Source organism: Astatotilapia calliptera, chromosome 10 (genome assembly GCF_900246225.1).
Source record: "Astatotilapia calliptera chromosome 10, fAstCal1.2, whole genome shotgun sequence".
NCBI classification, from domain to species: Eukaryota; Metazoa; Chordata; class Actinopteri; order Cichliformes; family Cichlidae; genus Astatotilapia; species Astatotilapia calliptera.
This window is the reverse complement of record NC_039311.1, coordinates 15,258,969-15,272,594: the sequence shown is the minus strand read 5'-3', so window position 1 is coordinate 15,272,594 and position 13,626 is coordinate 15,258,969. Positions and strand designations below refer to the sequence as shown.

General features: G+C 38.6%; 1 protein-coding gene across 4 annotated transcripts; it reads left to right on the top strand.

Moving 5' to 3' along the window:
* Positions 1 to 2,493: 2,493 nt before the first annotated feature.
* On the top strand, positions 2,494 to 11,003 carry inpp5kb (inositol polyphosphate-5-phosphatase Kb). Of its 4 annotated transcripts, XM_026183240.1 has the most exons (14): positions 2,494 to 2,781; positions 4,170 to 4,212; positions 6,475 to 6,579; positions 6,803 to 6,911; positions 7,286 to 7,402; positions 7,715 to 7,890; positions 7,985 to 8,096; positions 8,169 to 8,278; positions 8,371 to 8,397; positions 9,311 to 9,524; positions 9,607 to 9,744; positions 9,846 to 9,929; positions 10,017 to 10,121; positions 10,338 to 11,003. In XM_026183240.1, the coding sequence occupies exons 2-14, from the start codon at positions 4,178 to 4,180 to the stop codon at positions 10,404 to 10,406; spliced, it is 1,401 nt and encodes a 466-aa protein (XP_026039025.1). In that variant the 5' UTR covers positions 2,494 to 2,781; positions 4,170 to 4,177; the 3' UTR covers positions 10,407 to 11,003. The 4 variants fall into 4 exon arrangements, with proteins under 4 accessions (XP_026039025.1, XP_026039026.1, XP_026039023.1 ...); XM_026183241.1 differs by lacking the exon at positions 2,494 to 2,781 and having other exon boundaries at positions 4,003 to 4,212; XM_026183238.1 differs by lacking the exons at positions 2,494 to 2,781; positions 4,170 to 4,212 and adding an exon at positions 5,037 to 6,107.
* Positions 11,004 to 13,626: the final 2,623 nt, after the last annotated feature.

Below are 13,626 nucleotides of genomic sequence, written 5' to 3'. Positions count from 1 at the left end.
CTGTCATCAGTCAAAATGACGTCTGTCCCAAGCATTGCAAGAATTATTTCTTCCATTGACTCTTTAATTAGGATAAGTTATTTGCAGAAATTCTTAAAAATGCAAAAGTTTTCTGGAAGACTTCCAGAAGTTACTCTCATGTTAAGCTACATTAATCTAAAGGACTATTACGCTGAATCTGGTTAGATTCAGGTTTTCAGTTTACAGGGAAACGTGGAGCTGAATTGGCTCAGCCCTAACCCTAATTAACAAGAAAGGTAAATGATTGACAGACATTTGAGCATTGTCTTTGAGCCTAATCTAATGTGCACACACATTACTGATGAATTATTAAAAGGGACTGTTCTGAGGATCATTATCAACCTTGTGAACTATAAATTTTAAAAGGATAATGTTTGATCTTTTTATGTTTGCATATGCCAGATTACTTGAATAAGGCCATCGTGGCAAACATTTTTCTGTTGCCTCCTCTTTGACTCCAAAACACTGGCCCTGGATATTCAATCCCTGCACCTCTGTGTCCATCAAGTGTCTCACTCAGTGTCTGTGATGGGGCTACCAACTGATTCATGGAGGTTTGTGGATGTACTGTATGTACTGACTTTGTAAATAGTAAATAAATTATTGTAGATGAACACATATATATAGATCAGACTGTCCTGCCAAAGCCTACAGCACACCTCTTAACACTTGATCCTCTTAATTAATCGCTATCTACTCAGCATTACACACCCCACGCTGGCCACAGGATCAGAAAATGTTGAGTTCTAGTTGCTGAATTTAGTAGTGGTAAGACATTTTGAGGAATATTGTCAACTGTAGTCATAAAAAGGCATTCTTACATATTGTTATAGATGTTTAGGCTGCTCAAGTGAAGCAGCACTTCACATTTGGAGGAAAAAATAAGAAAAGAGCCTGTTTACTATTTCCTGTCTTTCATTATTCCCTCACAGGTACCACATCTCATTGGCAGGACAGTGTATAAATATATATTTTTGTTCTGAATGTTGTACCTCTGTTGTCAGTCTCTGAACTACACTGACTTCTCTCTGCAAAGGAACGGCAGCTTGGGTCACTTCATTGATCCACATAATTAGCTGATGGCGTCGGCCCTTCGTGACGCCGGGGCACGAGTTAGACTTTGCCCTCCTGTGGTTAGCAGTGGGGGAATCGAGGGGAAATTATTCTACATTTCGGAGCAGCTTCAACTGGGTGCTGGAGTGTTGGAGCTTAAAGCTACACATGAGAAAGGACAAAAATATGTGGTTGTTTGAGAACAGATACTGATGTTTTTAAAAGTCTGAACCTACAAACTTGTGAGAGAACGTGGTTTAACAGAGACAATCTCATAGTTATCTGTTGTTAGATTCCTCGATTTATAATCAGAGTATGAAACCAAATGATTCCATAATAATCCCAAACTGTTTTTAAATCGTTAAATCTCTCTTTCTCTCTCTTACTTTCTCTCTCTCTCTCACTCCTGTTAACTCGTCTCCTGTTTTTCTTTCTTTTATTGTGAATTTGTGCCTTTTTGTCATTTTATCTTCTAATAACACTACTGTACATTGGAGACATAAAGAACTAAATAAAAAGAAACAAAGCAACTGTACATAAGTTTGATGTGAATGCTTTTTTTAAAATTATTTTAATGGATGTCATCGGTGTGAGATTATTTAAACATGGAAGACAATGTATGTTTCCTAAATGCAAGGGAAAAGTGACAGACAGACAGACAGTCAAAAAACGGTTCAAATATAAGCTAAAAAATGAACTTTGACTTGCCTTGGCAAAATAAATCAAAACAGTTGTTGAAATCATCAAATGTTAATTAAAGCTACAAAGTATGACTTTTGAATATTATTCTTTGGTGCCCCTGGTGGACCTATAAAACACACAGACAGCAGACACCACACACATACAGACACAAACACTGTAGGCAGGGTAGAATTAATCAGGCTTTTTGTGGCAAAGATTACTTTAAATCCTGATTATGAGGCAGAGGATGGGCTGGGGCTGAGAGCTGCTACATATTTTGTTAGATGGTGATGAAACTACACAGTGTATGGATGTTTGAGAGGGAATATTTGACTTTACTAATGAACCACTGAGGATATTTTAGCTTATCAGTAAAAAGAAAACTGAGCTTACTAGTTGAAATATGAATGAAAAATTTATTTTGGTTCTTGAATCTAAAGATCAGAAAGTATTAATCAAGTTTTATGTTGTGATTTTGTTTGTTTTAATCTTTGTGTCTGTTCTGTTGATAACCTTTCTTCTTTCTTCCTATAGATGGCTTATTTATATCATGCACAACCATCCTGCAAGACCACAAAAATAACAGAATGAATCCCCGTAATTAAAGCATTACGCAGTCAATAAAATCCTTATAAAGTAGCATTTTAATGTGTAATGCAGAGCACCTTTCACATTCCATACTGTTAAGAAAATGAAGGATTGTTTCATACAAAGCAGGCTTTAGTGAAGCAAATGCCATGTCAATAAACAGACATGTCTATTCATAAACACTTTCTCACTGGGTTGTTAACCAACCTGGGATAATAGCTTGATCCGATGTTACGCTTAAGTCCAGCGTGGGCTGTGTGTGGGAATTTGCACCCAGGAGGGGAGCAGCTGAGAACAAAGTGAGGAAACCAAAAACAGTATCAAACAGTCAAACCAGCCTCACCACAGGAAAACAGATTCCCTTTGGACATCTCTGTCATCTGTGCACACAGCGTCTACTGCTTTTCCGGATACCACAAGACAGACACACAGACAAAGGTAATGGTTTAGTTAGACAGAGGGATGCTTTTGTTCTCATAAGGCAAAACGATCTCAGTAACTTGTTTGCGTGGGGTTTTTTGTTTTTTGGGTTTTTGTTACAGCACACTAGCAGTTGGCAAGTATGAATACGGCACAACAATCTGTTTCTCTTGCAATCACTGGTCAATTTAAAATACCAAAGTTAGGACTTCGTTACTTTTTCAAGGAGGGGCTTATAATAAGGGTAAAGAAAACAGAAGTTAGTAACATTGTTATAAAGAACAAAAAACTTGTCAGTGAAAAACAACTAACTTAATTGATGCATAATTAAAATTAAATAATATCGATAACAAAAGTTGACACTAGAATAGAAGACTAAATAAAATAATTTCTGCCTTTTAAATTGTATTTTTTTCTTCTTTGATAAAAATTTGCATATTGTCATAGCCTCGATTATTATATTGTGACAAGTTGTTATTGTGGTTAATATCTACACTGATATACGATGAAATTGACCTCACTAGCTAATTTGGCTAATGTTCTAAACAGTTAGCTAGGTAAGAAATTACATATTTTGCTGTGGATCTAAATTAAGAGCACAACAACAATAAAAGAGATAAAATGTAAAGACACTGGACTTACATATGTTATGTGGGTAGTCATATTGCCAGTTTAACAGTAGACTAATATCTATATCTATATGAACTACCATCAACTACTTTGCTAAAAGAGTGTTAGCCATAACAAATATGTTAGCGTGCAGCTTGTTGTGCACCTTGTTGCCCCCAAGTGGCCAAATGAAATTCAGTTGAATTTAATTTTAATGTGTCCAATCACAGCCATCAGCAAGGGTTGGTGGTGAGGAAGAAACCCAGAAAAACAAATAATCTAAGCTATCATAACAAAGCCACAGTTATTAGACAATTTTGACACAAACAGGACAAGGTGTTGCTGTTACAGTCTAGTCACAAGTCCAGGACATTGTTGTTGTTTTCTTTACTTACTTTAAAACTAGTTCAAAGGCCAGAGCAGCCAACGGCAACAAATATGCATTGCACCCACTATTTATAATTAGCTTTAAAAAGTCAAATAATTTCTACAGCATTTTTGATAAAGTTTTATTTAAAATATGTCCAAAAATGACTCTCAAGTCTTCCTGTGTTTACATGTGATCTTCAGGGCACTGTCACTTTAACACGGCCGAGGCTAACCATGATTAGACGTGATTAAAAAGCAATTTGAGAAATGACTCCGGGGCATCCCTGTCAGGTTTGGCTTTGTCTGTTTAGTTATTTTTGCCCGGCTCTGGTCTATGCTCCCAGCAAACTGAATGTAGTAAGGATAAAGCGTATGGCATTTCTATTTGCTTACATTTTTCCCAAGCCTGTGTGTATGTGTGCCTACAGGGGAGAAAATGAACACCGGCAGGGGTGGAACAGACAAGTGCAGGTAAGACCAGCACAATTCTGTCTTTGTCTCCTAATGTAAATGAAAGGATACAAAGTAGGTAGGAACAAAGTCAGAGATGGAAATAAATGTGAGGGAAAGCACAGATCACATGTAGAGATAGTAAAACAAAAGAAAGTAACCCTCCCAGCTTGCATTTCATAATCAGTTTCATAATCTTTATAAGTAACTTGTGGCTGCTGGATCTGAGTATTATTAGATCTGCGAGAAAACTTAAATAGTATTCTATTCATCATTTCTGACCAGTGGGCCCCTTGATTATCTACTTAACACCTCTGCTTGCTAAAGAATTTGCCCTAAGTCTTTGCATGTGACACTGTTACATGAACTGAAAGGGAGGATTGGGACACCAAGGATTATAAATACTTTTCTTTATTCCTGTCCCCATTTCTTCGTATTTTCCACAGGCATCCAAATATTTTATTATTTTTGCTTTACAGCCATTAATAAACCATTCAGCTACATACACTTATTCAGTAACACACAACAATCAGCATGTTATTTTTTAGAATTTAATAGCAAATTGAGTTTCACTTTTAGCTTCAGAAAAGTAAAAACTTGTTTGTCTAGTTCAGGATCATTTTAAGTCCTGTGTAAGGAAATATCCAGTGGTTTCTAATCGAGTCGTTTTGCAAAGAAAAGTGTTTTAGTGGCTAATTAGATGTTAAAATTTTAGGAATTAAATAATTATCTCACTTTTTAAATCTTTAATCCATTTAAGTATTAGGCAAAAAGCGCCGCAGCTGCAGATTGCTTAATGATTGCTTAATTTGCTCCACATCTATTAGGTGTGCTGTAACACTTGATAATCAGAATGATTTGCGTTTTTGTCATAAAACTGTGTGTCAGTCTAAAGCTGCTTGTAACTCCTCTCCGACCTCTATCCAGTTTACAAAGATAACCTTTTGTCTATATAATAAGAGCCCAGATTTACGCCAGAAGAAGCCAAAGCTGATATTTTCTCTCGTCACCAGTGCATGGGTGTAATTGTGGGTCACATGCATTGTTCTATGTGCTCCGCTGATGAAGAATAGCGGTGATAAACCTCTTAGAAAAGCTGAAGGTTTGCCCAGGTCTTGCAATACTGATGGAGGATCAGCCTCCTCTTACACTTTCTTTGGCTGCACACACTCACAGCAAAACACACGCACAAGTTCACATGCCTGTCTCCTGCCTGCGATTATACTCCAAATCTGACTCACTCTTGCCTGCTTTCCCGAGTCAACCCTACTGCTTTGTCAGTCGCTGCTCCATCGGAGCCAGATCACACAAGACTCTGCCAGAGAAAGGACTCCACCAGCAACCTTCACCCTCGGCGTTTCAGTTGTTCAACTTGGCTATTTTGGAGGACTTTAAAGAAGAACTGCCTGAAGCACATGCAGAGAGAGATTTGACTAACTAGGAATCAGTTCATATTACTCTCAGTCGAGTGGACAAAGGGACCGGTGCCCTCTCGCATCAGATGGCTACAACTATCCCAACCACAGAAGTCTGAGGAGAAGTCAAGCCAAAGGTCTGTCTTCCGTAGGATTTTCCCTCTTTCTTTATGTTTATTTTAAGTAGTTACTTTCAATACTGCTGTGCACTGAAGAACCTCCTGAACTTTACTACGTCACATACACTGGGAAGACCCTTTTTTAAGGCATAACTTCAAAGATGGAACTTTTAACAGACAGTCCACATGTGCGCTCGGACAGCACGAGCAGCTCGGCATCTCAGGGCTCAAAGTCGAAGACGGTTCTTCGCCAGCGTTTGTCCCAGCTGCTGACCTGCATCGAGGACATGAGCTCTGACGATGAAGCCAGTGAAGAGGTGTCACGCACGCTGGAAGAAGCATTTCAGCTCTGTGGACGCTTCATTCCCACAGATGCATTCAGGTTGACTTTAACACTTTGGGCTTTTAAAAAGCTTGTAAAAGAAAAATCACTTCAAACTTTGATTTATCATGAAGAAACAGGCATACCATAGCAACTAATATAGTTCATATCAAAAAGTGCAGAAATGATCAATAGGCTCTTAAAGTGGTATTTGTGAAAATAATATCTGTGGTTCTTAGTGGGTTCCACTTAACTTGTAAGATTACAAAAGTGTGTATTTTGGAAAAGTAAATGTTATCAAGGTTTGTTTGTTTTTTGTATTTTTATGGTATAAGTGTTGCTCTTTTTGAGGACACAAACTGTTGAGCATGCACAGTGTATAGCTTTGTAGCGTTGTAAATAATATTTGGGAGTTTTTTCTCACAAGGATCCACATTGTGACCTGGAATGTGGCCACAGCAGAGCCTTCTGAAGATGCCACCTCTTTGCTCCAACTAGATGCCCAGCTGCCTCCAGATCTCTATGTGATTGGGTAAGAAATAACATTTTTGACAGTTGACTTTCAAATGTTGCTAATAATCTATTTTTATATATATATATATATATATATATATATATATATATATATATATATATATATATATATATATATATATATATATATATATATATATATGTTCATAATGAATCACAGGAGTGGAATCAAAGACATTAGGCTGTCATTACTTGTCTCTTTTTATTTTTCTGTGTGTTAGCCTTCAGGAGGTAAACGCCACCCCAGTGAGGTTCATCACAGATCTGATATCAGAAGACTCCTGGAGCCATGTCTTCACGAACTCACTGGCACCCAGAGGCTTTGTCAAGGTCGGAGAAGACAAAAGAAGGAAAAGGAGAAATATTTGTCTTCATGTGTCTCTTTAGTCTCCTGTATTTTTCTTTCATCCATAAAAGAGACATAAAATATATTATTACATACATTTTTATGCTGTTGCAGTTAAACTGTTTGAGATTCAAAGAGGAAAAGAAAAAGAAAAGAAACGCTGCATAATCTACAACATTTAATAATTTTATGATTCTTTTTCTTAACTCTTATCGTATCTCCCTATGTTTTTATTTCTTTTAATTATCCTAATTGTACAGCACCTTGGTCAACAGTTGTTGTTTTAAATGTGCTATATAAATAATTTGGACTTTGACTTTGACTTTAATACAATCTTACTGTCTCCATCTGTGTCTAGGTCACGTCAGTGAGGATGCAGGGTTTGCTGTTGCTGCTGTTTGCCAAACAGATTCATCTTCCCTACATCAGAAACATCCAGACCACCTACACTCGGACCGGCGTGTTTGGCTACTGGGTAGGAAATTAGAATGGGAGCTCTGGTTATCCCTGAACCTTGTAGACAACCACACTGTGTGCACACCAGGAATCCCATTGGCATCAGATGCTGTAGGGTTTAAACGCACCATGAAAGGTCCATTGTGTTTGTTTAGTGAAATGTGCAGCAGCTTTGACAGAAAGAAATCACAAACAAAGAACACTGAAAGCAGTCAGAACACTGGGATAGAAAACTTGTGTCTAATCCATAATCCAAGTTAAAAGAGATACTTTTTTTATAATTAGTCTTCTTCACAGACTGTATTTGTTCTCCTGTGTGTGTCTGTGTTAGGGTAACAAAGGAGGAGTGTCTGTGCGCTTTTCCTTCTATGGACACATGATTTGCTTCCTCAACTGCCACCTAGCTGCTCACATGAACAACGCTTTGCAGCGCGTTGACGAGTTTGAGTACATACTGGAGACGCAAGACTTTGACATCTATGACACCCCACAAATCCGGGACCACAAGTCAGGATTCCTTCACAGAGGCACACAAATACTATGCATATACGCAACATGGGCTGCTGTGCAAGTAAAATGTGGCTCTGCGGCTTTTTCACAGGGTGGTGTTCTGGTTTGGTGATCTGAACTTCCGCATCGCAGATCACGGTTTGCACTTTCTCCGCTCATCCATCAACAGCGGCCGGCTAAATTTGCTGTGGGGCAAAGACCAGGTATTGTACTAGTGTGAGGACACACACACACATAATAACGCACGCTTGCTCATTATTTTCATTTTCCTGCAGCTCATCATGATGAAGAAGAAGGAAGCTTTCCTGCAGGAATTTGAGGAGGGACCGTTAAATTTTAAACCCACCTACAAGTTTGACCGTAACTCCGACACCTATGACACCAGGTAACATGCTAAAAAATCTGTATTATACACACATGATCTGCAAATTTTGTAAGCCTTATTTGTGTCTTCGTTTCCATTTTAATTTTGCACAGCACTCCAAAGACATGGTTGGGTTTAAAGTAAGAATTATTTTGTGTTTTGCATCCCCCACATTCCTTTATCAGCTTTTGCCACCACATCTTTAGTTGTAGCAAAACGCTAAATGGAAGCTCAAAGCAGCCATGGCATCTATAAACCTGATTTATAGATGAACAAGGTAGCAGCTCTTTCTCCGACTCATATCCATTCTTGACACAAACAAGGCCCCTGCAGCTCTGTGGCACCACCCTCTTCTTGCTCCTCACGTCTCTCACCTGGGTGCTCCTCTCTGAATGGTTGGGGACCTGGTTCTGGATGCTAGATCTGCCTAGGTGGGTGTCTCGGTCCTGTGTATAGGATAGACACCTTGAGGGTTACTTAGATATAACCCACATTCACAAAGTGTATGGAGACACTGGCATAAGCAACAGGATTCAAATGGGTTTTGTAAGCATAATATGACTGATAAATGGCAGACATGTTCTGCATATTCATTAGACCAGAACTCCCTTCTGCACCCAGCACCCCACTGTTTGCACTCCTTCCTCTTTTTGTTCCGGTGTAATCCACATTTTGCTTTTCACAGCAAATTAGTGTGTGCATAAGCTGTAATACCCTGTTAATGGTACTATCTGCTACTTAGCATGTAACCTACATCATTTCTCATACGCATGCTACACTATAGGTATAGCCTTGTACTGCATGTGTATGTGTTTGGTTTGCATTCTTTAACAGCACTTGTTTTTTCATAAGAATTAGTATGTAGATTTGTATGGATAGACAAATGTAAATGTGTTAAAGGGTAAGCAATAGAGAAAAAAAAATTTTTTAGATAGAAGTTGTAAAATCAACAGCCATGTTCATTATGCTCGGCGTGGCGCACCCATAATTTCGATGTAGATATACAATGACAATAAAGAACTATTTTATTCTGTTCTTCTATTCTATTCTCAGTGGAAAGAAGAGGAAGCCGGCATGGACAGACCGGATCCTCTGGCGCATCAAACCCAAGCCCCTGCCATCAGAGGAAGATGATGAGAAGGCATCAACTTCCACAGATGAAGAACAGGATGAGTATCCAGTCCTGGTCACCCAGGATAAATACACCAGTGACATGAGCTATGGAGTCAGTGACCACAAGCCTGTCATTGCAACCTTCAGCCTGGAGGTGAGAGCAGATGCACTGCATAGACCTCTGCTTTTTCAAATGTTCTTTAAAAATATTTTCTTTTCTCTTATCTTTCCCGCAGCTGAGAAAAGTCTTTGACACACCACTGGTGCGAGTGTCTCCTGTGGGCATATGGAGCGCAGGCCAGGATGCACTTTTGACCTACTCTGTCCTGGAGGACTTTATGTCTTCTACGTGGGACTGGATTGGCCTGTACAAGGTACTAGGACTCATGTAAAAACAACAAAAATCAATAAACAAATCATTTAAACCTTATATATTATAATTGTGTGGATTTGGACTGACTGTCTTACGCTTCAGGTGGGATTTAAGACTGCGTCTGACTATGAAACCTTTGTTTGGGTTCGAGAAAATGAACTGCCAGAGATAAATGAAGTCATACAGGTAAAGTAGAAGTGCAGCGTTTATGTCATATTAACAGATTCTTTATGAATGCATTATTCATTAACATGCACATATGTGTTGTTGCAGATTTCTGTGGATAAAGGTCAGATTCCTCTGTTAGGTGGACAGTACGTTTTGGGGTACTACAGCACAAACATGCAAAGCATCACTGGCCTCAGTGATAGCTTCCAGGTAACTGCTTCACTATCATATCTGTAGTTTTATAGTTAGATATTTTTTTTAAACTCTTAAACATACAATTTAATGCATCCACGAAAGACTATTTAAATGTAGAATTTTGTTAATACAGGTGTACCTACATAAGAGATTACTGAGTGCATGCTGTGTTTGGAGAAGGAAGCAAGCATGGCAGTGTGCTTTATTTTGCTCTCTCTTTGGTTCTTACAGATCCTGGAGTCTAAGCGTGCTGTCATGGAAGGCCTGGTTCCCGAGGATATCAATGGAGTCAACAAATAAGAACAGATTCTCTGCAGTGCCACGTCTTATTCCTCTCCGCTGCAAAGTCACACAGATCTAAATCAGGCTATAAAATTGCCCCAAGGTTAACTCCTTAATCTACTGGATGAGCAGACTCTGTCATTCATGTTGGCCCCCACAATTTGTCATCATGTTAACTCCAGTTTGTTATTTCCTACTTTGCCTTTAAGGTTCAGGCTCACTCTTGCTGAAACAAGATCTCTAATAAAAAAAAAAAACTTTAATGAGTAGCCTCAGTCTATCCACAGACCCTGTTAGAGCAGATATACGGAGAACACATGTCAAACTGCACAGCAGCTTGAAAACAGAAACTGCATTTGAGTTTTGTTTCAAAGTTTTTTGTTTTGGCAGCTCATAGTAGCCAGTGCAGATTAATACAAAAGGTGGAAAACATCATTGTGTAGAAGAGTGTGCTCTTTTGTTTTATATGTGCTGTCTCAGTGAAGAAACATGCACCCTGCAACTGAAATTTCTTGCAATGGGTTGTCTGCAGAAACTGTTGAATATGAGAATCTTAGAGAGGAACATGACTAGGGATGGGTATCGTTTAGGTTTTATCCGATACCGGTGCCAAACCGGTACTTTTGAAACGGTGCCGGTGCTTAAACGGTGCTCAAACCGGTGCTTAAAGAATGGAGAACACAAAATTGGTCCAAAAACCTCCCATGTTCAGCTGTTTTTTTGTAAAAAGATAACAATGTTAGTCTTTTCTGCAGCTATAGGGGATTTATGGTATCACTCTTGGCTGGAAGCAGTGCTTAAACAATGGAAAAAACACAAACTTTGTCTAAAAACCTCTCATGTTTAACTGTTTTCCACTTTTTCTTTGGTCATTTTAGCCTTTTTGTCCAGGGTGAAGGGAGTATCTGCCATCAAACAAGGAGACAGCCGCATGTAGCTATGATGATGTTTGCTAGTTCACCTTACATGCATTAATGTAATAACGTGGTTAACCTACTCAACGTAAATTACACACAAACAACATTAAGCTACTCACGCAGAGAAGAACGGCTGCTGCTGCTGCATCATCATCCATCATCATTTCTGCTACACTGGCAGGGCTAGGGGCCAGGACTCTATTCTTCGGGTTTTTGGGGGATGTTGCTAACTCCGGGTCCGATAACTAGCAACCCACCCGCAGTAGATGTGCACGGTGTGAGGTCTCTCAGCAAGCTATCAAATACAGTGCATTTCTCACCTTTTAAAAAAAAAAACGCTATGCGTCGCCAGGTGTTTCATCGGATTTGAGGTGTTACCTTCTTTGACAGTATCACAGTATCAGCTTAAAGCACTTGTTGCAGGCTGTTGAGTTTGCATATAAAGCACCGAAATGTGCGCTGCTTTTCGGTCTGGTTACTACCGTTTATGTCAGAACCGGTACCCATCCCTAAACATGACACAGAAAAATATCATCCTGGGAAAATGTATGTGTCATCGCAGTGGATTATCTTTAAAATGTAAATGCAGGTTGTCTGTTTTCCTCTTGATGAAAATATGTTATATCTCCCACACTGCATACATGAATCGTATCAGCACACTAAAAATATACTGCAAGACAAACTAAATATTTTTTGTGAATGTGTTTATTTAAAAAGATCCAGTATGTTTTCAGGATATGGATGTGTGACTAATCAGTGGAAAAAGATGGGCAGTGGGTCACTTTAATTATCAGTGATTAAAGGCCTGGAGGCTTGTAATCTGAGAGTGATCGCATTATTTTGCACTAACTCATATGCAAAGTCAAATTTGCTTTAACCAACAAAGCAATAGTAATAAGCACAACACTGATTATGGTGATATTGTCCCGAGTGTACTCCAAAGAAAACATGGAACTGTCTACTCTCTGCATTGATAGATAACATATAGAACTGTAGGATACCCATTTATGCCATCTGAGTGTTATTAAAGATTTTATATATACATCATAGGTAGTAAAATTGGATAAGCTCTGCTAAGTTTCTCTTAGTATCTAATAAGCCAATCACAAGGCAGCAACTCAGTGCATTTAGGCATGTGGAATTAATCAAGATAGCCTTTTGAATTTCAAACTGATCATCAGAATGGAGAGGAAAGGTGATTTAAGTGACTTCGAATGTGGCATGATTGTTGGTGCAAGACTTGCTGATAGTCTGTCCAAAAATATTTATCTAGTGCAATTTTCCCACAAAACCTTCTCTAGGGTTTACAGAAAATGGTCCAGACAAGAGAAAATATCCAGTGAGCAGCAATTGTTTGTGTGAAAATGTCTTGTTGATGGCAGATGTCAGAGGAGAATGACCAGAAACTAGTAATTAAAAAAAACAAACAACAAACCCTAGTTAAAACCAATGTATACATAATAGCATCTCTGAACACACGTCAAATCTTGAAACAGACAGGCTACAGCAGCAGAAGACCACACTGGAAAACTAAAGCTGCAGTTTGCACAGCCTGACCAAAATTGGAAAGTCAGACTGGTTTCTTGAACTTGATGATGAGTTCAGTGTACTCAAAAGGCCTCCACAGCCACCAGATCTCAATCCAGCAGCACAACTTTGGATACAGAAGAGTCACATCATAAATATATTATTATTAGTATTAATAATAATAATAATAATAATAATAATAATAATAATAATAATAATAATAATAATAATAATAATAATAATAATAATAATAATAATAATAATAATGTGCCTCACCAGCTGAATTATACTGATACACTTTTCCAACTATAAGTTACACTAATTCACATAGTTTGGTACTGAAAAACTGAAACACCCATATCTCTCTTAAGTTATTACAGTGCAAGCTCAGTTTAACTACTAGGATCACCTTGCTTTAGTGATTCTGCAATTTGACTGCCATGGTAAACCAGCATTTCTTGGGAGGCCAGTGAGTGGACAGTCTTTGGATAGTCTTATTCAGGTCAGAATTTGGGAGGTACCCATCTTGCCTTGCAAAACTGAAAAGAGGTCATTCATCAAACTGTGCAGCTAGTTTTAAAAGCATGAGCCTACTCGAAAAGTGTACAACAAATGGAAATCTGTTGAGGACATCCTGCACTTACAGTCAGCTCCCTTAGTGTGTGGTGAGTTCATTGATCCACTTCTGCACCTGGAGATAATGTCTCTCCTGTTTGTCTCCTGCTTTGCATTTGCAGTTTAACACGCAGATGCTTTTCTACTGTCTCAAATCCTGGCTACATTTCTCCGAGTCT

Coding starts and splice junctions, on each gene's coding strand:
- inpp5kb (XM_026183238.1), top strand. CDS start 5,887: ATGGAACTTTTAACAGACAGTCCACATGTGCGCTCGGACAGCACGAGC. Junction 8,398..9,310: donor AAGACATGGTTGGGTTTAAA/GTAAGAATTATT, acceptor TTCTATTCTCAG/TGGAAAGAAGAGGAAGCCGG. Junction 10,122..10,337: donor GCCTCAGTGATAGCTTCCAG/GTAACTGCTTCA, acceptor TGGTTCTTACAG/ATCCTGGAGTCTAAGCGTGC.